This window comes from Notolepis coatsorum (assembly GCF_963971535.1).
Source record: "Notolepis coatsorum genome assembly, chromosome: 1".
NCBI classification, from domain to species: Eukaryota; Metazoa; Chordata; class Actinopteri; order Aulopiformes; family Paralepididae; genus Notolepis; species Notolepis coatsorum.
Genome location: NC_140165.1, coordinates 219,214,834 through 219,236,892, shown reverse-complemented (window position 1 = coordinate 219,236,892; position 22,059 = coordinate 219,214,834). Strand labels below are relative to the sequence as shown.

At 49.6% G+C, this 22,059-nt stretch overlaps 1 protein-coding gene across 1 annotated transcript; it reads right to left on the bottom strand.

Annotated features, from left to right (window-relative positions):
• Positions 1-20,818: 20,818 nt before the first annotated feature.
• On the bottom strand, positions 20,819-21,793 carry LOC311224094 (lysophosphatidic acid receptor 4-like; the record flags this gene model as incomplete). Its single annotated transcript, XM_084308917.1, has 1 exon — positions 20,819-21,793. One exon carries the CDS (start codon positions 21,791-21,793, stop codon positions 20,819-20,821), a length of 975 nt encoding a protein of 324 aa, XP_084165043.1.
• Between the last annotated feature and the right edge of the window lie 266 nt (positions 21,794-22,059).

The window sequence follows — 22,059 nt, the reverse complement described above, 5'->3', positions numbered from 1 at the left end:
GGCTTCTCGACTGATCCTGGCTCCTCGACTGGTCCTGGCTCCCAGTCTGGTCCAGCCCTACGCCGTGACCTGCGCCCTGGTCCTCGCCGTGGTCTTCGCCGTGGTCTACGCCGTGGTCTATGTCGGCAGAAACCCCCGTCCGGGGTTCTGTGCCCGGTCCCGAGGTCTGCACCTGTAGTAACCCCTGTCCGGGGTCCTACTCCGGGGTCGTCACCGTCGCACCTCCGTTCTGGCTCCCCTGGTCCGGTCCCGAGTCCTGCGACTGGAGGGTCCCGAGTCCGGGATCCAGCTCCGGGTCTGTTACCCTCACCCCTTTGCTCCAGGTCCCCTGACCGGCCCTCTGTTCCCGTCCCTGCCCCCCCTCACCGGGCCTCTGTCCCCGTCCCCACCCCCCCTCGTCGGGCCTCTGTCCAGCCCCCCTTTTTTCTGTCTTCCCCCCATGTGGGGGGGTGTCATTGTAGCCTAGACGATAGTGGTCTAGGTGTCTGTGTTGTCCTTCAGGACTGACCCATGTTGATTCAAAAGATATGTCATCATTAATTTGTATTGTCCTGAAGTAATGTGTGCAAAAAGAAAAAAGAAAACTCAATAAAGTATAAGTCATAAAACAGTGGTCTCCTGTTGCCCTCTGGCAGGCACCGTCAGATGGTGCAGTACATTATATCCTTGTGGTTAAATGTAATTGTGTCTGTAATTGTGTCCAAGTTGAGTTTTCCTAGTGTGTTCTTATTTTGGCATTTCTATATTATTGTCTGGGCTTACCAGCTGTTTGTAATATAATCAAGGGTATTTAAGTGTGGTCTGCCCTCACTTCATGGTGGCGTCATTGTCTCCGGTACCCCTGTTTCCTGTCGTGTTAACGTTGTCCTTGCCCTGTTGTTGTTTTTAATCTAAGTAAGTGTTTGTAGTGTTCTGTTTTGTTGCCCTTTTATTTTCGAGTTCTCAGTTTGTTTTCGTTGTTCTTTTGTAACATGCTTTTGTTACAGACTCTCAGTAAATACCCTTCATTATATCCAACTCCATAGTCTCTGCCTCCTCTCTCTCATTGTTATTGTTCCGCATATTGGGTTCTCCTCACCTTCCCTCGCCACCCCACGTAACAGATTTCATTTATATATAACCAGTGCATTTTTATTGAATTTTTTTATTATTATTTTTTTTTTCATCCCAATTTCGCCTCGCCAATTCTCCCTTCAATTCTCCCCTCCCCTGTCTCGAACGTTGCTAGACTATGCCTCCCACTGGTCGGCTGCAGTGAGGACCAAGCCTTGCATCACGTGTCCCCTCCGGTACACGAGGAGGCAGCCGTCGCATCTTTTCACCTGTACAGCGCGATCTCTCAGTGGCGAGGAGTAACGCGTGGGAGGCTCACGCTGCCCCCGATGCTTCCTGATTCTGCTGTACAGGCGCACCAACCGACGTGTAGGAGTCGCCAGGCCCGGACTGGCCATCGGGAGCACCAGGAGTTTTCCCGGTGGCCTGGCCTGCACAGATAAAAAAAAGAAAATTATATAATTTTTTTTTTTTTTTTTATTATAATTCTTTTCTTTTTTTTTGCCAGGCCATTGTTTCTAGTTGTGGCGGCGGCGCGGCGCGATCGTTTTTAGATAACCAAGTGGGTGGGTAACAACCAGGATTTCACTGTCTGCAACAGAGTTGGAGAACTATCTGACTCTCTCTCCCTCACGCGGACACACACACACACACACAATGGAGCCGTGCTGCCGCTTGTGATTGGTGGAGGCGGGACCAGGCGATACAACTGATTGACAGTGGAGGCGGCGAATGGAATGGCAGATGGCACACTCCCAAAAGGAGTTGTTAAATCTGACATTACAAAAAACAATATGTGGTGGTTATGATTGGTGCTGAAGTTGAATAAACAATTTATGAAAGAGAGAGTCAAAATAATTCAAAGATAATTCAAAGATGACACACCTTTGCCACATTGGCTACAAACATAATCACTGCAAAGTTATCAAACAAATAAGAATCTGATCAGACACAAGGGTTAAGTTGTTGTCCCCTTTCTAATTTCCTCAAAAACATCTAGTCTAGTTAATGTGATCAATATTATTTGACAATTGATGCTTTTTGTTGGAAATTTCAGTCAGTGAGCTCATACTTAGAGCTAATTTTATAGTTAAAATGATTGAGACAACGCAATCTTCTGTCTTCGTTATGCATGCGTGTGCTCACCACACGTCATACATGTGTCACTATTCTGGCAGTGGCTACTGTTATTATAGTATTGTAATGAAAGGTCTGTTATTTAATGTTTGTGTAAAGGGCTATTTTAACTGTTGATGGGTAGTGCATCAGTAAAGTGAATAGGTATTGTGCTCTTGACTTGTTTGAATAGGTGGAGAGAGTGGTTAACTGTATTATAATAGTAAATAGAAAAATATGTTGTGCTCTTGCTTTTTTCTTTTTGAAGGTGGAGAGAGTACCATTGCTAGTGCCACAACAGTTTTATTTGAGGTTCATAACAGTACATTGTACTAAGCAATTGTTGGCTCATTAGTTTGTGATTCACATGCACTAAAATTCACCAGAATGCAGGAAATTAAGTCTTTGTAACTCAAATCTTCCGGGTGGGGGACCCCCAGACCCCCCGCTTAAAAAGTGGCCTGATTGGGGCTATATTTCGCGCTATATCTCCCGGTATGAATTATTTCCCCAGTCCGGCCCTGGGAGTCGCTGTCCACAATGTCCAATCCCCACCCACCAGCTTTCCCACCCCTAACACTGCCAATTGTGTTAGTATGAACGACCAGCCAAGCTGGTAGCAACGCAGAGAGCTGGGCTCGAACCCAGCATCTCCTGCGTTAGTGGCGAGCGCCTTGCCCACTGCGCCACTTAGCCGCCCAACCAGTGCATTTTCTGAGGCATTTTGTTGTCCCTGTGTCACATCCGTGTGAAATTGGACAATAGAGGGCAATATATTCATAAGCTTTAAATCAAGTACTCTAAAGCAGTGGTTCTCAACTGATCTAGCCTCAGGACTAGGGATGTCCGATATTATCAGCCTACCAATATTGGCATTAAAATGTGATATCGGAAATTATCGGTATTGGTTTTCCAAAACAATTTTTTTTTTTTTTATATATATATTTTTTTACATTTATTTAACCTTTATTTACCCAGGCAAGCAAGTAAGAACAAATTCAGATTTTATTTATTGTCAAAAGTATGCATAATGTTGTGTTAATTCCACAACAAGAGATATGTAATGTTAATTACCTGAAATTATATCGGTATCGGTTGATATCGGTATCGGAAATTAAGAGTTGGACAATATCGGTATATCGATATCGGTAAAAAAGCCAATATCGAACATCCCTACTCGGGACCCAACATTTTCCTTAGTCATTAAGTCGCAACCCAAATTTTTTAACCACTATGATTTATTTCAAAAAATTTATTTGCAGTAATTCACAATCAATACACAAAACTAATGGGATAACTGGGGTTGCAACAAAAGTGCAACTAGGGATAAAAACACAATGAAATAAAATAATAATAATAAATAATATATGCTTCTTAGCAGACTTCTTAGTTTAACATCCCAGGGAACTAATGGGATAACTGGGGATGTTGTTTGCTCCTGACAAGAGTCTCAAAGTCTGGGGTGATGGTAGACAAAGCAACTCTGAGGTCATGCTTATTGTCCAATCTGTTTATCTGCTTTGTCTTCAGCTGGACCAGAGCTGAGAAGCCACTTTCACAAAGATAGGTAGTGCAAAAATAAATTATACAAAAAAAGAAAATATATATATATATTTTTTTTTACTTATTTTTTTTATTTACACACACATCCGCGACCCACCAGTTGAGAAACACTGCTCTAAAGCAGCATTTTTCCACTTCAAGATTTCAAGCTGTTTTGGGCTGGGCTCCGCCCATAAGCAATTTGAGTGACAGTCACCCACAGTCTGCACTGGCAGATCGAGAGAGACATAGAGAGATTGAGGGGGATACTAATTAATTTAGCTGTGGGGGGGCATAATCCCACGGGACAATGCATTGGTAACTTGTTTCAAATGACAATATATATACCTGTTCTGAAGGATCAGATTAAACCGAATATATATATTTATTTATATATATATATTTAATTGTATTTGTATATCCCCTGATATCCCCTGATATTCCTTGTATATTCCTTGTACAATATGCATTGAATATCCCTTCTAGTCTACTGAACATCCCATAATAGTCTCCATTCTACCATTGGACGAGACCTTGGTGCCAGGTCGCCATACCCCTCAGACCAGGTTCAATCGTACCGCTCAACATGTATGGACAAGTCCTAGTTCCGCGTAGGAATATGTCTACCGCACCACTAATGGTACTATTTGTTCATAGTGCGTATATATACTGCGCTATTAAAGTAGAGCTTTCTTTTTAGTCCAGTTCATTACCCTCCAACAGAGTGACAGACGCAAAAGCCTCCCCGCGAACCACGTGTGGGCAGTAAGGCCAATTCGGCCCAGTATTGGCATTGAGACATCGTGTATATTAAATTTGAATAGTCATATTTGGCACTGTATCGTCGAGTTGGACGTATTCTATTAAGCTAATGGTAGTCTATTCATGTGTAGTGCCTCGTGCGGTAAGAGTTCTATAGTGATCAGCACCCCCATCGTTTCGGGCATCAGCTGGACGCTTATCCAGGGTGGTTGACCCCACGTGAAGCTGCACCCGAGGAGCTCCAGGCCAAAGAGCGAGTGGACCTGTATATTGGATTATTCTACCGACGACGGCTAGCCTTCCCCGGCTTGGATTATGCTTTGAGTACTTTGATTATTCTATGGATAAAGGCCAACACTGCGGTGTGTTGGAAATACCCCCCCCGGAGAGGACGACAGGTGAGAAGACGCTCTACACGACGAGGTCGCCTCACGTCTCTCCATCGTGGACCGGAGGACGCCGGCCACAGAGAGTCCAACTGCTTTCATCTGTGGATCGAGAATCGCTGGGCACCGGGTCGCACGACTGTGGGCTCTCCCAGGATACCCTCGGCCAGACGGGATACAGCCAGACTCTACCCCCCCCCCTCCAGCTGTCGTACAAGCAGTCGGAACCTTCCCCTAGTGTATCCAGCTATATAATCATTCAAGTATCATTGCTATTGTTCCCTAAATATTCCAGGTTGTATATTTGCTTCCTGCGCAATCAGAGATTGGACATTCGATATTGATCTACCTACGAATACTCATTTGCCATAAAAGTGCATACTATTTCAAATCATAAATGTAATTAAGTGATCGTTGTACATACCTTTTGCTATGTATTATTATTAAACGCAGACTTTCGACTTGGTACATTTGTGTTGGATCCGTTTCATCAGGTGGGAGTGTTTATCATAATTATTTATACCTAGTACTGGGTGGCCAGAGTCTAAAGTACAAGAGGTAGTGGTAGTAAGTATCATATCTAACAATACAGTCAGGGAATTGTACCCCTCAGTTACAATTGGTCCTTCGAGCCGGATGGTAATCAGTGTAATATTAATATAGTGTTATTAATATTAAAATGGCCTATGATGAACACTCCACGAAACGATCCTCCTAACCAACAACGCCCGCGGCGCAAACGACAGCTCCCTCAGTACCTAGAGGCTTACGCTGTCAGTCAACAACCTAGTCTTCTACCAACAGTAAACGCGGTAAAACTAAAAAGTAAAATTATGTCTAACCCTAACGACCAGGCTACCCCGACCATAGAGGCCCCTATGGGTTCTAACGTAACTGACCCAGCTCACGGTGGGGACCAGGGGGAACCAGACATGACTTTACACCCCGCCAATACCGAAGAAGTAGTCCCCGACGAGTCCCGGGAGGAAGACAACACTACCGAGAGAGAACTCGGCACGGAAGAAGATGAGGAGAGCACCGTGGAGATAGAGCTCCAAGACTCCGCACGGAGTACCCCAAGGGACGGCTCCCCTATACAACCGTCTTCTCCCAGCGAGGCAGAGAGGACACTACAGCAGGCATTCCTCGTCAGCCTGAAAGCCTCTACTGAACGCGATAGACTCCAGGGTGAACGCGATCGATTGCAGATACAGCAACGGAGCGAAGAAGAGCACATACGCCTGGAAATAAGACGCATTCAGATGGAAGAGAATATGGCAAGAGACCGGGCCGACGCCCAGCGCGCCGCCACCGGTGCCCAGAGAGAATCGGATCTCACCAAGCGCGAAGCCGAGCGCGACAGAGCACAAGCGCAACTAATAGAACAGCTGATCAGAAGGACAACACCCCCTCCCTCCACCAGAGGCTCCAGGAACTCGTCTAGACATCACTCCAGGGCGGCATCCCCTAGCCGAGTAAGCGACCCTGAACTTGACCAACAGACGAGGTTTATACCCCCCGCAGACCCCCTTCCCCAACCGGTCCAAGCGAGACCCAGCCACCGGGAAGGAGCAGCATACACTGCGGAGAGGCTAAATCAGAGACTACAAGCCCTGGATGACCTAACGGAAGAGGAAGAGGAAGAGGAGGAGAACCACGCCCGACGACAGCACAGTACTCTACCGGACCAGGAGGTCCAGTACAGCCCAGGCTATACCCCCGCGGAGCTGCGCTACAGACCCCCGACGCTATTCACGGGTGAGCACGACGCACGACCCGCACCGAGGAACAGCACCTGGACCAGCGGGCCATGGTACACAGCCGGTACCAGCCCACGCCAAGGAGCAGGAGGAGACTCGCCTAGGAGGCCTCTCCCCCAACGCTCGCCGATGTATCAACAATCCGCGTCATACATTGGCACACCTATGGTACCAGACTTCACCCAGGAGAACCGGGCCCAGTATACGGAGCTCCGCATGTGTCTGGAGACAATGTTGGTGGATGTCATTGATGAACGCCATAAATACGCGATACTACTGAAGCATTTAAAGGTACCCCGCGCGCACAACATAGCGCTCGCCTACGCCACTTCCACGACCCCATACACCGCAGCGCTGGTAGCGTTGGACCAGAGATATGGACGTATATGGGATTACGTGATCCAGGAGATCAGGCACATCGACCGCCTACCCCCAGCAACAGACAATCGAGCACTGGACGACCTGTCCATCAGAGTGCAGTCCCTAGTAGGGATGCTGGGAGCGCAGAGGGAAAAGGGTAGGCATGAACTATACGCCAACTCAAATGTAGAGAGGATCTTGGAGAAGCTACCGCCCGCCCGACAGGAGCGCTTTAGGCGGCAGAGAGACCACCGAGACCCTAATGGCCCCGGACCGAACCTCCTCGATCTAGCCGACTTCCTGGCGAGAGAAGTCAGCAGCTTACGGCTAGATACATTCGGACGGAGCACCCCTGGCTCCAGAGAAGGAACCAGGAGACTAAATGATGGAAGAAGATCGGTGACTGTCATGCACCAATCGGAGTCAGTGCCAAGCAGTAGGAGCCACAGTACCCCCTCAAGAAAGGAGAAGTGGAAGATAGTGTGCCCCTACTGTGAGAAAGAACACTGGCTGTCACAATGTGACTCATTCCCCAAGATGAATGCGGAGGAAGCGAGTCAATGGATAAAGTCCAACAGACGCTGTTTTCGCTGTGCGCGATCACACATGGCAGCCGAATGCCGCTTAAAGAAAAAGTGCAGTCGGTGCGATGGAGCCCATCTGGACATACTCCACGACAGTAACAGACGGCGGCCTCCACCCGCACCATCCAGCAGCAAAGCAAGCGTCATGTACATCGACCCCGCCAGCAGCAGCGGAGCCAGAGTGCTCTTAAAGGTAGTCCGTGTGACATTGAGCTACCAGAATAAAGTCATGGACACTTACGCCGTCCTTGATGACGGGTCAGAGAAGACCCTTCTGCTCGCGTCCGCTGCGGCCCAGTTAGGGCTGCGGGGGAGCGAAAACCAAATGACAATTCGGACAATAAGAAGAGATTTGAAAACGATAAAGGGCGAGAATGTCTCATTCTCTATCGCAGCAAGCGGCCAGCCCGAGCGACGGTACAGGATTACAGACGCTTTCACCAGCCAAGAAATAGGACTGTCGCGGTACACATACCCCGTAGCCAAGCTGATGGAGAAATATGTACATCTACGCAAGCTACCGATCCCACTCATAGACGGTGCTACCCCGACACTGTTGATAGGCTCCGACCATGCAGACCTCATTGTCCCGATAGACCGGGTTCATACCGGACCCAGAGGCTGTCCTGCAGCAGTCGAGACCCGCCTAGGATGGACTCTCCAAGGCCCACTCGCCAAATCTCTCAACCGAACCACAGCCACTAGCTGTCTCCACTCCCGAGTCACAGAGGGAGACACCGCACTCCTGCAGCATGTAGAGAGGCTATGGACCTTAGAACAAATGCCCTTTAAGAACGAAAAGAAAGACATTCGCTCTAAAGACGACATCTACGCCATTAACCTCCTCGAGACGGGAACAAAGAGAGTCCCAGTCAGCGGCGTGTTGAGATACGCCACGCCACTCCTGCGGCGGGAAGGGATGCCCACCTTTCACGCAAAGAAAGACGCCACAGAGCGGTACCTACTAAACACAGAGCGGCGCTTAGCCAAGGACCCCGCCCAAGAAAGTGTATACCGCGCTGAGATTGAGAAGCTCATCACAGCGGGACACGTCACAAAGATTGACATTAAAGAGGCCGACCAGACGACTGAATCGTGGTACGTGCCCCACCACAAGGTTCATCACAACGGCAAAGACCGCATCGTGTTTAACTGCAGCTACCAGATCGGATCCCAAAATCTGAATAAAGAGCTATTGCCCGGTCCTACACTCGGCCCCTCCCTACTAGGCGTACTACTCCGCTTCCGCCAGGACAAGGTGGCTATCAGCGGGGATATCAAAGGGATGTTCCTGCAGGTGAGATTAGTAGAGGAGGACAAGCCCCTGTTGCGGTTCCTATGGAGAGAGAGGCCAGGAGATGAGCACCCAGCCATCTACCAATGGGAAGTCCTCCCTTTCGGAACTACATGCAGCCCATGCTGTGCTACATTTGCACTACAGAGACATGTCGCAGAGGACCCAGCAGCGGACGAAGAGGTCCGACACAGTGTGAAGAACAGCTTCTACGTAGATAACTGTCTACAAAGCGTTTCGACCCAGGAAGAAGCCGAGGCTCTCCTACTTAAACTCCGCGCCTCTCTGATCAAAGGCGGCTTTGATCTCAGGCAGTGGGCCAGCAGCGATCCGCACGTACTGCGCAGCCTCTCCTCCGAGGACAAGGCAGCGAGCAGCGAGACCTGGATGGCCACAATCCCAGGAGAAGCCCAAGAGATGACACTAGGACTAGTGTGGCGCTTCAAAACAGATTCGCTCCACTATAGACACAAACCCCTGACCACGGAGCAGGGAAGGTCGACGGCAATACCGACCACCAGACGGAGTGTGTACAGAACACTCGCCCGACAATATGACCCGTTAGGATGTATACTACCGTACACCACCAGGGCAAAGATGATTGTACGAGCATTGTGGGACAAGGACCAGGGCTGGGACGACCCCATTCCCGCACACCTTGCATCCACCTGGAGAGAGTGGGAGATGGAACTCCACTCACTCCCAGGCGTTAATATACGCCGAAGCTACTTCCCACCCACGGTGAGGCCAGAGACATGTAAAATGGATCTACACGTCTTCAGTGACGCCTCCGAGGTCGCCTACGGATCAGTAGCCTACTTGCGGGCCCAAGAAGAGGGGGGAGAGATCTACACAGCATTCATCCTCGCCCGCTCGAGAATAGCCCCACGCAAGCAACAGTCTATCCCACGTCTAGAGCTCTGCGCAGCCCTCGCAGGAGCGCATCTAGCCACGCTCATCCAACGTGAGCTCACCATTCCGGTGCATAGAACAATCCTGTGGTCAGATTCCACGACAGTACTCGCCTGGATCAAATCGGATTCATGCAAATACAAAGTCTTCGTGGGAGTCAGAGTCACCGAGATTCAAGAGTTAACCGGAGAGTTAACCGGAGAAGCAAACTGGCGCTATGTTGATACAAAACACAACCCAGCTGACGTCATCACCCGGGGAATGTCCCTAGATGACTTAACCCGTCATAACATCTACAGTGATGGACCAGCATTCCTCAAGCTCCCGGAAGGAGATTGGCCCACGCCCACCCCGAGGGAAGCAAGTGACGAGGAGGCTGAGAATAAGAAACCCATGTTCTGTGGATTGAGCACTGTTGTCTCCGCAGACCCCAACATAGACGATTGCATTACCATAGAGAGTGCGCAGCAACGGACATTCCTGCGGCACCACCCAGAGATTAAGTCCCCCGCTGATATGTCAGCAGCTGACTACGAGGAAGCAGAACTGCTTCTACTGCAACGAGCCCAGAGAGACTCGTTCCCCGATGAACTAGACTGTCTACAGGGAGGAAAGCCCGTCCCATCAGACAGCAGATTGATTCATCTGGCCCCCGAGAGTGACACACATACCCTCATCAGAGTGGGTGGTCGCCTGCGGAGAGCCCCCAATTTACCGGATGACATTAAGTACCCGATCGTATTGAACAGCCGACACAAGGTCACAGAGCTGATTATAAAGAAATACGACGAGGATGTACACCACGCAGGAGCAGAGAGAGTCTTCGCGGAAATCAGACGTCGTTACTGGATACTTCAAGGAAGAGAGGCGGTGCGACGCTTCCAGCGAACCTGTCTAGACTGCCGAAAGTGGCGCGCGCAGCCCAGCATACCACGGATGGCTGACCTACCTCCATGTCGCCTCCGACTCGGCGACAAGCCATTCCACTCAACAGGCATGGACTGTTTTGGCCCGCTGCACATAAAGAAAGGAAGAGGCACCGAGAAGCGGTGGGGTATTGTATTCAAATGCATGACCACCAGAGCGATACATATCGAGCTCCTTCCGACCATGAGCGCAGACTCATTCCTTATGGCCTTCCGAAGATTCACATCACGGAAAGGAAAACCGTCTACATTATTGTCCGATCACGGGACAAACTTCAAAGGCGGAGAAAGAGAGCTGAGGGAGAGCTTCCAAGCTATGGGCCCAGAACTTAAGACCCACCTCGCTCCAGCCCAGATTGACTTCCAATTCAACCCCCCAAACGCACCCCACTTCGGTGGAACTTGGGAACGAGAAGTACGTTCTATAAAGACAGCCCTGTACGCAGTACTTGGGGCCCAGACTGTGGCGGAAGAAGTCCTAATGACAGTCCTCACGGAGATTGAGGGAGTATTGAACTCAAAGCCCCTCGGTTACGTCTCCAGTGATGTAGCAGATGTCGACCCAGTCACCCCCAACACCCTCCTGATGGGGCGGCTAGATCCCGCGTTACCCCAGACAATGTACCGGCCTGAAGAAACGAACGGCCGACGAATGTGGAGGTACAGCCAAGTATTAGCCGACAAGTTTTGGAGCAGTTTCCTACTGCACTACCTACCGTCTCTACAGACCCGCCAGAAGTGGGTAAAAGAGAGAGACAATTTGACGGAAGGAACAGTCGTCATGATTATTGACCAGTCACTACCCAGAGCTATGTGGCCGGCTGGCCGCGTAAGCAAAGTGATCACCGGTGCCGATGGCAAGGTCCGAGCAGCTGAAGTACTCGTCCAGGGGCGCATTTACACCCGTCCTGTGGCGAGGCTCATAGAACTGCCCCGACTCCCAGACACAATCGATGATGACCATGACCCTATGACTTTGTGAGTTGACTGACCCTTACAGCGAACCCTTGAGTGGTAGACAGTGCGGTTAATCTGTCTCTGCTTAACTAATTGGGTTGGGACCAATTAGGGGGCGGCTGTTCTGAAGGATCAGATTAAACCGAATATATATATTTATTTATATATATTTAATTGTATTTGTATATCCCCTGATATCCCCTGATATTCCTTGTATATTCCTTGTACAATATGCATTGAATATCCCTTCTAGTCTACTGAACATCCCATAATAGTCTCCATTCTACCATTGGACGAGACCTTGGTGCCAGGTCGCCATACCCCTCAGACCAGGTTCAATCGTACCGCTCAACATGTATGGACAAGTCCTAGTTCCGCGTAGGAATATGTCTACCGCACCACTAATGGTACTATTTGTTCATAGTGCGTATATATACTGCGCTATTAAAGTAGAGCTTTCTTTTTAGTCCAGTTCATTACCATCCAACAGAGTGACAGACGCAAAAGCCTCCCCGCGAACCACGTGTGGGCAGTAAGGCCAATTCGGCCCAGTATCGGCATTGAGACATCGTGTATATTAATATTTGAATAGTCATATTTGGCACTATATCGTCGAGTTGGACGTATTCTATTAAGCTAATAATAGTCTATTCATATGTAGTGCCTCGTGCGGTAAGAGTTCTATAGTAATCAGCACCCCCATCGTTTCGGGCATCAGCTGGACGCTTATCCAGGGTGGTTGACCCCACGTGAAGCTGCACCCGAGGAGCTCCAGGCCAAAGAGCGAGTGGACCTGTATATTGGATTATTCTACCGACGACGGCTAGCCTTCCCCGGCTTGGATTATGCTTTGAGTACTTTGATTATTCTATGGATAAAGGCCAACACTGCGGTGTGTTGGAAATACCCCCCCCCCGGAGAGGACGACAGGTGAGAAGACGCTCTACACGACGAGGTCGCCTCACGTCTCTCCATCGTGGACCGGAGGACGCCGGCCACAGAGAGTCCAACTGCTTTCATCTGTGGATCGAGAATCGCTGGGCACCGGGTCGCACGACTGTGGGCTCTCCCAGGATACCCTCGGCCAGACGGGATACAGCCATACTCTACCCCCCCCCCTCCAGCTGTCCTACAAGCAGTCGGAACCTTCCCCTAGTGTATCCAGCTATATAATCATTCAAGTATCATTGCTATTGTTCCCTAAATATTCCAGGTTGTATATTTGCTTCCTGCGCAATCAGAGATTGGACATTCGATATTGATCTACCTACGAATACTCATTTGCCATAAAAGTGCATACTATTTCAAATCATAAATGTAATTAAGTGATCGTTGTACATACCTTTTGCTATGTATTATTATTAAACGCAGACTTTCGACTTGGTACATTTGTGTTGGATCCGTTTCATCAGGTGGGAGTGTTTATCATAATTATTTATACCTAGTACTGGGTGGCCAGAGTCTAAAGTACAAGAGGTAGTGGTAGTAAGTATCATATCTAACAATACAGTCAGGGAATTGTACCCCTCAGTTACAATACCCCTGTGAATATTATTGCACGGATCAGAATACGGGCGCTCGCGTTGGAGCGTGCGCAATGATATTTTGCAGCAGGTTGACAGTGACCGCGAGCGCACAGTCGGGAGTGTGTGTGTAAATGCTCTGTGTCCCTCTCTCTCTCCCTCTCTATCTCTCTCTCTCCCTCTCTATCTCTCTCTCTCCCTCTCTCTCACTCGTTCTCTGCTCTCTCCCGCGCCACGATATGCGAGTGCTCCCGACTGCATGTGTGTCGGGAGTGTGTGTGGGGTGCTCCGTGTCAGAGTCAGGGACACCGCTTCCCCATTATTCCCACTGCTCCGTTGTTGAGCGAATTGTTGATTCTCTCTGTCGGCACCCGCGCACGTCAACCCGTTTGAGGAAGTGTCAGTATTTCCACTCGCTCTGTTGTTGAGCGAATTGTTGATTGTGGGCGGTGACTGCAACCAGTGCCTTATTCACATCAGCAAAACAATCAAATCAGAATGGCTTAGTTCAGTGAGGGAAGATCTCGTGAACTCGAGACTGGACTGATGAGCCAACATGAGAATTAGTGACACAGACCCCATTGATACAACCCCACATTGCTAGAAAACAATGCTAAACACTGGAAAAGGCTATTTATAAGACAGGGGACCTTTAAAGGAACACGCCAACATTTTGGGAAACCATGCATGTTAACCTAGCTTAGCACAATGAATGGAAGCGGACATGGCCGGTTAGTCTTCGGGAGAGGTGTTAATTGGACAATGCCTAGGCTAACTGGCCATGTCCGCTTCCATTCATTGTGCTAAGTTAGGCTAACGTGCAGCCAGATAGCTTTCTACTGAACGCACAGAGAGTAAACTGGTATCTATCTTCTTGTTGGCATGTTTTTTTAAGAGTAGGGAGGGGTGGGGGCTGTAGCCCCTTGGCTCTCACCAATCTGTGAGATTTAAGCTATTATTTGGGGCAACCAAAAGGGATTTCTCAACACTTTACTGTAGTACGTACCTAGTATATGTGTTTTAAGGATTCAGCGGTTAGCATAAATAGACACATTGAGGAAATAGCTACCTAGTCTTTCCAAATTGCTGGTAAACCATCCTAACCACAAGAAGCAGCCATGGTTAATATTTTTTCGGAATCCTGCACTGTGACGTTAGAGTGTGGCTGGCCTTATATTGCATCAGCAAAAACCTTTAACCACAGCAACGACACACTTCAGAGTGTGTACGCAGCCTAGTTCTGTTCCGTTAGGGGCTCTGCTTGGCATCACACTGCACTATCTCGCATATGTGCACGCGCACTGAATAAAGACCACAAATGTACCTTTAATCCCAATATTTGTCTGACCACACCCCTCATCAGCTTACCTTCATAAGCAGGTGTGTGGTCACCTGCTCTCCTCCTTCTCGCTTTCACCACAAGGAAGAAGTGCCTCGGTAGATCCCCACACTTGACACCATGATGGAAGAAAGGATTAGGAGCAGCTTGGGAAACAAGGATACGTTGACATCATATCTTTATTTTCTCTCTCACTATTTTCGAGAAAATACGGCGATATTGTCTTCGTACTGGAGTGTCTGGAAGATGATGATCATTCTAAAAACCCTCCACCGGTTTTCGTATTGGGAGCACGCCGCTGCATGCTTCTCAACTGCAGTTCATTGCTGTGTTTGTTGGGGTGAAACCTGTCAGGCCACAGCTGAACTGTCGGACACGCCGCTGTTGTGAGAAGCGGTGGGTTTCAGGTTGGGTGAGTACTGTTGCTGGCGGGCTTCACTTGTCTGTTAGTGCTATGGGGGCTACTTGACAATGTTTATGGAAACCGGCCCCAGGCTAGGGTCCTTTGTTCAGCCACCTAGGCGACAGAAGGCCTTGGTCTGAAGACCATTATAGTTTTAACTAGTGGGCCGCGACCATTAACACTGGTGATCCCTGTGTGTTCTGGACGAGTGGATTCTCTCTGTCACCGTGTAGCCCCTTCTTTCATATCCAAATGAGAGTATTCCTTCACGAGGGGATATGTGCATGGATGTGCGATAGCGGCAGATCCATGTTCAAGTCAGCTACACAGGCCAGTTTGGTATTGTGCTGATTCCGTCGGGTGTTGGTAAAATCACCGTTGTAAAGCAGTGTTGACATCTTGTTTCTCTTTTCTCTTAAAAAGTGAGGAGAGGTTCAGAACGGCGGCCTGTCTGGGTGAGTGTTATGTCATTGTTTACATGTTCAGGTGATAGCTGCTTAGCTTACGGTTAGCCAGTCAGCTGTTAGCTGCTGCGTTAGCCTGCTGGGATCGCTGCATGGCCTGCTTAGGTGGGCCTACTGTTAGCCAGTCAGCTGTTAGCTGCGGTGCTAGCATGTCGTGATCACTAGGTAACGTTAGCTTGCTGCTATAGGCCATGGCTTAGCTTCTCGCGCGCCGCCGTGAGCTCGCTTCTGGTCGCGTGCGCCGTTAGCTCGGCGTCTCGCGAGCAGGGGCAGTAGCGCCCGAACGGTTGGAGCGGCCGTTAGCTTGATGCTATTCTGTTGAACGTGCTTTGATTTTAACATGTTTTACACTCTTGACTACGACGTCATCCTTGACAGGGGATGTTTCGTCGACCCTGCCCTGAGCCAGGACGGCAAGGTTGCGTCAACAAAGAGGACTGTAGTGCGGGTTGGAGCGGCGACGCTGCCCGGTTCGAACAACACAGGAGCGGCTGTGTTCCTACGGTGTCTGTGACTGCACTTCGCTGATCTACGTTCCGGGTAGGACCAGGTTTGACCAGACCTTATAACACGTCTTCTGGTTTTACTTTTCTAAATGTATTGTGAATAACGATGTTTTTCCCAAAACGTGTGTTGCTGCAATGCATTTAGGATACGACGCGGGTTATGTGTGAGCTGTTTTTGTCACTGGCAGTTAGCTTCTCCGTGCAAATCGGGATGTAATGATCTGGTTGTTGTGTGAGAAACATCATGGTGTTTATATGTACCGTGTACTCACAACTAAGGTAACTAACCTATGAAGCTATGCTTGGTGACAAGTGAGTAAAAGAATGTTCTTTTCTCAGCCTGTGATGACAATGAACAGTGTGTTCACATATTAACAGGTTTTCCTGTTTTAACTGGCCGTATTGAGGGTAAAATAAGAGGATTGTGTTTCCCCCCGGTTCCCTGGGGACTTTTTCATCCTCCTATCAGACATGTTGTGCACTAATTGTGTCTTTTGTGTGGTAGGGATGCGATGTAACCCTTAGCTTGATTGCTGAGGTTGTGCTAAAACAGCTGGAGAAACTTTATTTTCCTAAAAGAAAAGATGGTTTGGTCGCTGTCGTGTGTGCTTAGCAAGGCCTGTGGCCGATACTAATCGAGAATTATGTATTCTCTCATTGTGAAAAACGGCGTTCCTCTGTTGAGTGTTTTTGCCATTTTTTGTAGGTGATGAGGGGTTGTGTGTGTCATGTGACCTACAACTGGGTTGGACTGGCCACAGAAGCACATGTGTATGTTGGACCGGGGCTCTTAGAGCCCTCTCTATTTCTGTGTTTTTTCCTTAGTAAAAATCAGATAGCAGGTTAGCTCATGCGCTGTGTGGAGCTGTCAGACGCTTCATAGAGCTGACTATGACTGTGTCATATTCTCTTTTTGTCATTACATCGTATCATGGGTGTGGGGTCATAAAGGGGTGAACTGGTAACCTTTCCTCTTCCCCTTGTTTCTGTCGGTCAGGGGTACACCCCCTGTCCTTCAAGGTTCCCGTCACGTGGCGGTTCGGCACGTTACGGGGGGGGGGTGGGGGGGAGTTTCCTGGTCCCACGGCCTGGTATATTGGGCGTGTGCACCGCAGGAATTCCCCCACCATAGAGTACGTCACCGTGCGCGTCTCTGTTGGTAGGACTTCCGTGTGCTGTTCAGGTCCATGTGATGGATCTGTTTCAGGGGGGTGGTCAGGGCTCCTCCTCACCAAGCGCCTATTCGGGCCTTCTGTGAGTTCGGACTCCTTCTTCCATGTGAGGGAGCCTCCATCAGAGTACAGAGCCTTCCTCCTCAGATTGTCAAAGTGAGTGGACCCTCTAGAAGGTGTCCTGTTCTATTGTATTTGTACTCGATTCAATTCGATTGTTGAGTGTGTATGGGTTCAGTGCCTCTTCCCCGGAGAGCCCTAAAACCAATTTTTTACATGGCTCAAGGTGCAATATATTCTTTTCAATCTGTACAGCTCGCGTGGGAAGTCTCTCTGGGGATCCCCGTCTCCTTCCTATGGGAGGGTGGTGGGATGTAAAAATGTGAAATTGTTTTACCCCTGGCTGTGTAGACTGGGATACATACTGTTGATGCTTCCTTCTTTTCTATTCAAAAAGTGTTGGAGTTAGGAAGTGTCACACCCCTCTTGTCGTTCCCCTGGGCGCCTTGGGGATTCAATGACAGGTCTAAATAGCCTGTTCATTGATGGGGGGGTGTCCCGACGCACGTATAGTGCTAGCTCGCTGTAAACAGGCGACTGACTGGCGCGCCTTGGTTGCTTGGGGTTAAAACGGCGTTTTTATGAAGCAACTGAGATGGGGGTTTTTCCTCTTCCGACGACCTAATCCCACGACCTGGGATGGTTTGCGACGGATTCTCGTTCATGTCTGGGGGATGATGACGGAATGGATCTGAACATATGTAGAGGGGTCTCACGCCATTGGGGTGGGCCACCAGGCGCGGTTCGCCCGAACGTCTGGGTGGCGCCTTCTTTTTCATGTTAAGATCGACACGCATATCTGCCCTTTCTCCTGGAGTAGGCATGTCGGCGTGGTTAGGGCACGGGACTGGTTCTGGTCACGCTGGTCCGGATCAGTTGAACCCGTTGTCCGCCGGGGATGCAGATCTGCTGTTCTGGTACCCTGAGGGACTTGGGCTTTTTTCAGGGGGAAAAATGCCAGGTCGGTCCGGGTGTCACAGGGTTAAGCGCTATGGAGATCCTGGTTGGGTACGTTTTTACTCAGCACTGTCGTAATGGCTTACGGCCATGCCATTCTGTACACGCTCGATCTCGTCGGATCTCGGCCGCTACACAGGTTGGTCCTGGTTAGTACTTGGTTGGGAGACCGCCTGGGAATACCAAGTACGGTGTGCTTAGGGGCTGGTTCTCCATTCTTTTTCGCTCCTCTCTCACGCATGGCGAAGAGGGGCCTGTTGGGGTGGTCTTTGACCTCCTCTGGTGACCCTGTGCTTCCCGTATCGCCAGGCCCGGTCCGAGGTAATGTTCGTCGACCCGTAGGCCTGGGTTAACCCTTTTTTGAAAACTGAGACACTGCGGTATAGCCGGTGTATACCCGCAGGTGTGTTTTGGAGTTTTTTCTTGAAGGGTTATAGGAACAACCACCGCATTGGGTAACGCCAAGGTGGTTGATTCCCTGGTGTGTTGGAGCAGTGTCAACTCTCGGGTTCACCGGTTGAGGGTGCCCCTGCACGTTCATGACGTCTGCCAATCGTGTCAGCCTTCTCTGCCTCAACCCCTCTGGGTGGGGGTTTTTAAATGGAGGCTTGGTCATGCAACAACGCCAGCATACGCCCCTTCCGCCGGGGCGGCTGTGTTCAGCTGTCCCCTCTGGCGCCTGTCTCGTCCGCAGTCTCCAGGCTAGGGTTAACAGCCTGTTGCCTGGTTTTTCCCCGGTGCGCTGCCTGCTTCCGTTGGTTACCCTTTTTTGTGTGCTTACGGCCATGCTGACTGCCTGTTCTGCAGGGTCAGTGTGCCAGGCGGTGTACTATTGGGGGGACAGGGCCCGCTCGGCTTACGGCCATACCAACCTGAACACGCCCGATCTCGGAAGCTAAGCAGGTTCTGGCCTGGTTAGTACTTGGATGGGATACCGCCTGGGAATACCAGGTGCAGTAACTGAGGGGCCTTTGTCCGAATGCGCTGGCGATGTGGGGGGCGGGGCACTACGTGCCCACCTGGTGGGGTCTTGATGCTGGCATCATGGACTTCTCCGGGCCCCCATTCCAGGGAGTCCAGTCCTTTTGGTGGGTCTGGGTCTTCCTTCGCGCTCCGCTGCTACGGCCTTGCCACGGGGTTGGGTTTGCCCATGACCCCGTGATTCTGGGGGCAGTAACGAGGTTGTTCCTCCGTTCGTTCCCGGGTGGCATGCGGATTGTGTGTGTGTGTAGTCGTGGGGTCAAGCCACGGTCTGCTCACCCTGTGCGTTGAGTTGCTTGAGTGCCTCTTCGCACGGTCGGGTCCGTCGCCCTCCCGTGAAGCCCCTAATAGGGGGGATGCCCTCCATTAGGGGGGGTCGGGGGGGCTCGGCCCTCCCTGTTCTGATGGTTGTGGGGGGCTGTCAGCGGGGTGTATTTGTCAGCCAGCGGCTCCGCTTGGCCTCCCCTTGTGCAGTGTGATGCCAAGCAGAGCCCCTAACGGAACAGAACGTTAGGTTATGGCTATAACCAAGTTCTGTTAGTTAGGGGTGACGCTTGGCATCAGACGGCGGCTGCAGCCCTTGACCTCACCTTGTGGTGAAAGCTTGGGAAGGAGGAGAGCAGGTGACCACACACCTGCTTATGAAGGTAAGCTGATGAGGGGTGTGGTCAGACAAATATTGGGATTAAAGGTACATTTGTGGTCTTTATTCAGTGCGCGTGCACATATGCGAGATAGTGCAGTGTGATGCCAAGCGTCACCCCTAACTAACAGAACTTGGTTATAGCCATAACCTAACGTTCTCCTTCTAGTGAAATAGTGTACCTTTCTAGAGAGAACATGCATGCAAATATACTTTGGGAGGACAATTTAAACTCAGACAAACTACAGTATAGATGTTGATGGTGGTAAACATGGCCCATCCTGAATGATTCCATCTAACTCTAAATTATATTAGATTCTATTCAAATGTATTGTCATTATACAGCACAAGTACAGTTCAATGAAAATAAGTGTGGCATCCAGCCAGAGTGCAAATGTAACAGTAAAGTGCAATAGTAATATACAGTGTACAGGTGATTAAACTGGGTATATAAATTAGTACTACTGAGAAATAGTGCTAATCGGTGTATGTACAGAGTTGTGATATCAATATGTACAGTAATACAGGTATAAAGACATTATGGTAGTAAGTCATACTGGCCAGCAGTATAACTAGTAAGACAAGATAAGATAAGATATTCCTTTATTGATCCCCTTGGGGAAATTCAGGAATCATAGCAGCATGGGGGAGGGGATACAGGTATGGGCATGGTACAGTGAGTAGAAGATATAAATATAGGCAATACAATTATAGTAAAGATAAAAATAAGCAGTGTAAACAATATAATTAACTCTGAATATAAGCATATGAGCAAGTAAGCAGTGTAATCAAAGGTGCAGATGAGGGTCAGTTATAATATATGTTACAATAAATATGGTCAATAAGACTTAAAATCTGAACATATACTAGGTAGTAAGGTAGGAGAGTAGGTAAGGGATATGTTGAGATATAGATATAGTATCTACAGACGTGTAAAAAGGATTATATGTAGGTGTAAAAATTGGTATAGAAGGACAAGTACAGTACAACAAAAAGAAGTTGGTATCTGACCAGATTGCAAATGTAAGTGTGCAAGTACAATAGCAATATACAATGTACAAGTGATATAGCGTCCCAGATTGCTAGCGCATATTCTGGATAATATTCTGGATAATGAGCTAGCAAGCTGGGATGCCGTTGTGTTCTACACTATTGGTGTTGATTGGACCCCTAGTTCCCCCTCCATGGAATTGCGACTGTTCAAGGGTAACATCCTTCCTTGAAGCATTTATGTCCATCTTCCTCTGGAAGGTCTCGGTGGTGAAGTAGTACGCGATGGGGTCCAACATGGTGTTCAGACATGCCACCATCAGGCTGTAGCGGAACGCCACCAGCAGACCGTCGGGTAGTGAGTCTTTTCCGTAGAGGTAGATGGCGGCCAGGACGGAGTGGTAAGGGAGGAAGCTGAGGAGGAAGATGAAGAGGTGGGCGGCGACCATCCTCTGGATCTTCCCGCTGTCGATGAGATCTGTCTTGGCCACGGCGCTCCGCCGGACGGCCCGGATCAGCCCCCAGGAGCAGATGACCACCACGGTGAGTGGGACGGCGAACCCCATGGTCAGCGTGAAAAATATGGTCACGGGCGAAATGGTGTAGACGGGCCTGTTCTCAAAACATTCTTGCTCCTCATCCTTCACCACCTGGGAGCGCTTGAGGAGGAAGGCGCTTAAGCCGAAGGCGATGATGAGCGCCCACACAGCGAGGCACACCAGCGGGGCCTTCATGCGTCCCTCGCGGACACGGGACGACATGGGGAAGGAGACGGCCATGCAGCGGTCAAAACACATGCAGGTGAGGAGAAGGATGCTCACGTACATGTTGACCAACAGGACCAAGCCCATCCACCCACATACGCACTGGCTAAGGTCCCGGTACCCGAGGTGGTGGTAGATCCTCGCCGGCAGGGTCAGGACCAGGAAGAGGTCGGCCAGAGCCAGGTTGGTCATGTAGACGATGGTGTGGGAGCGGGACTTGGTGCAGCGGAAGAAAACGACAAGGGCCACGACGTTGAGGACGAGGCCCACGGCAAACGCAACACTGTGGAAGGCGACAAAGACGATGTCCACCCGGCTGGATGTGGTGTTAGTGGACATGGTGATCTGAATCTGAAAAGAGAGAGAGAGAGAGAGAGAGAGAGAGAGAGAGAGAGAGAGAGAGAGAGAGAGAGAGAGAGAGAGAGAGAGAGAGAGAGAGAGAGAGAGAGAGAGAGCGAGAGAGAGATAAAGAGATAAAGAGATAAAGAGAGAAAGAGAGAAAGAGAGAGAGAGAGAGAGAGAGAGAGAGAGAGAGAGAGAGAGAGAGAGAGAGAGAGAGAGAGAGAGAGAGAGAGAGAGAGAGGTGACTGAAATTGCAGAAGTGG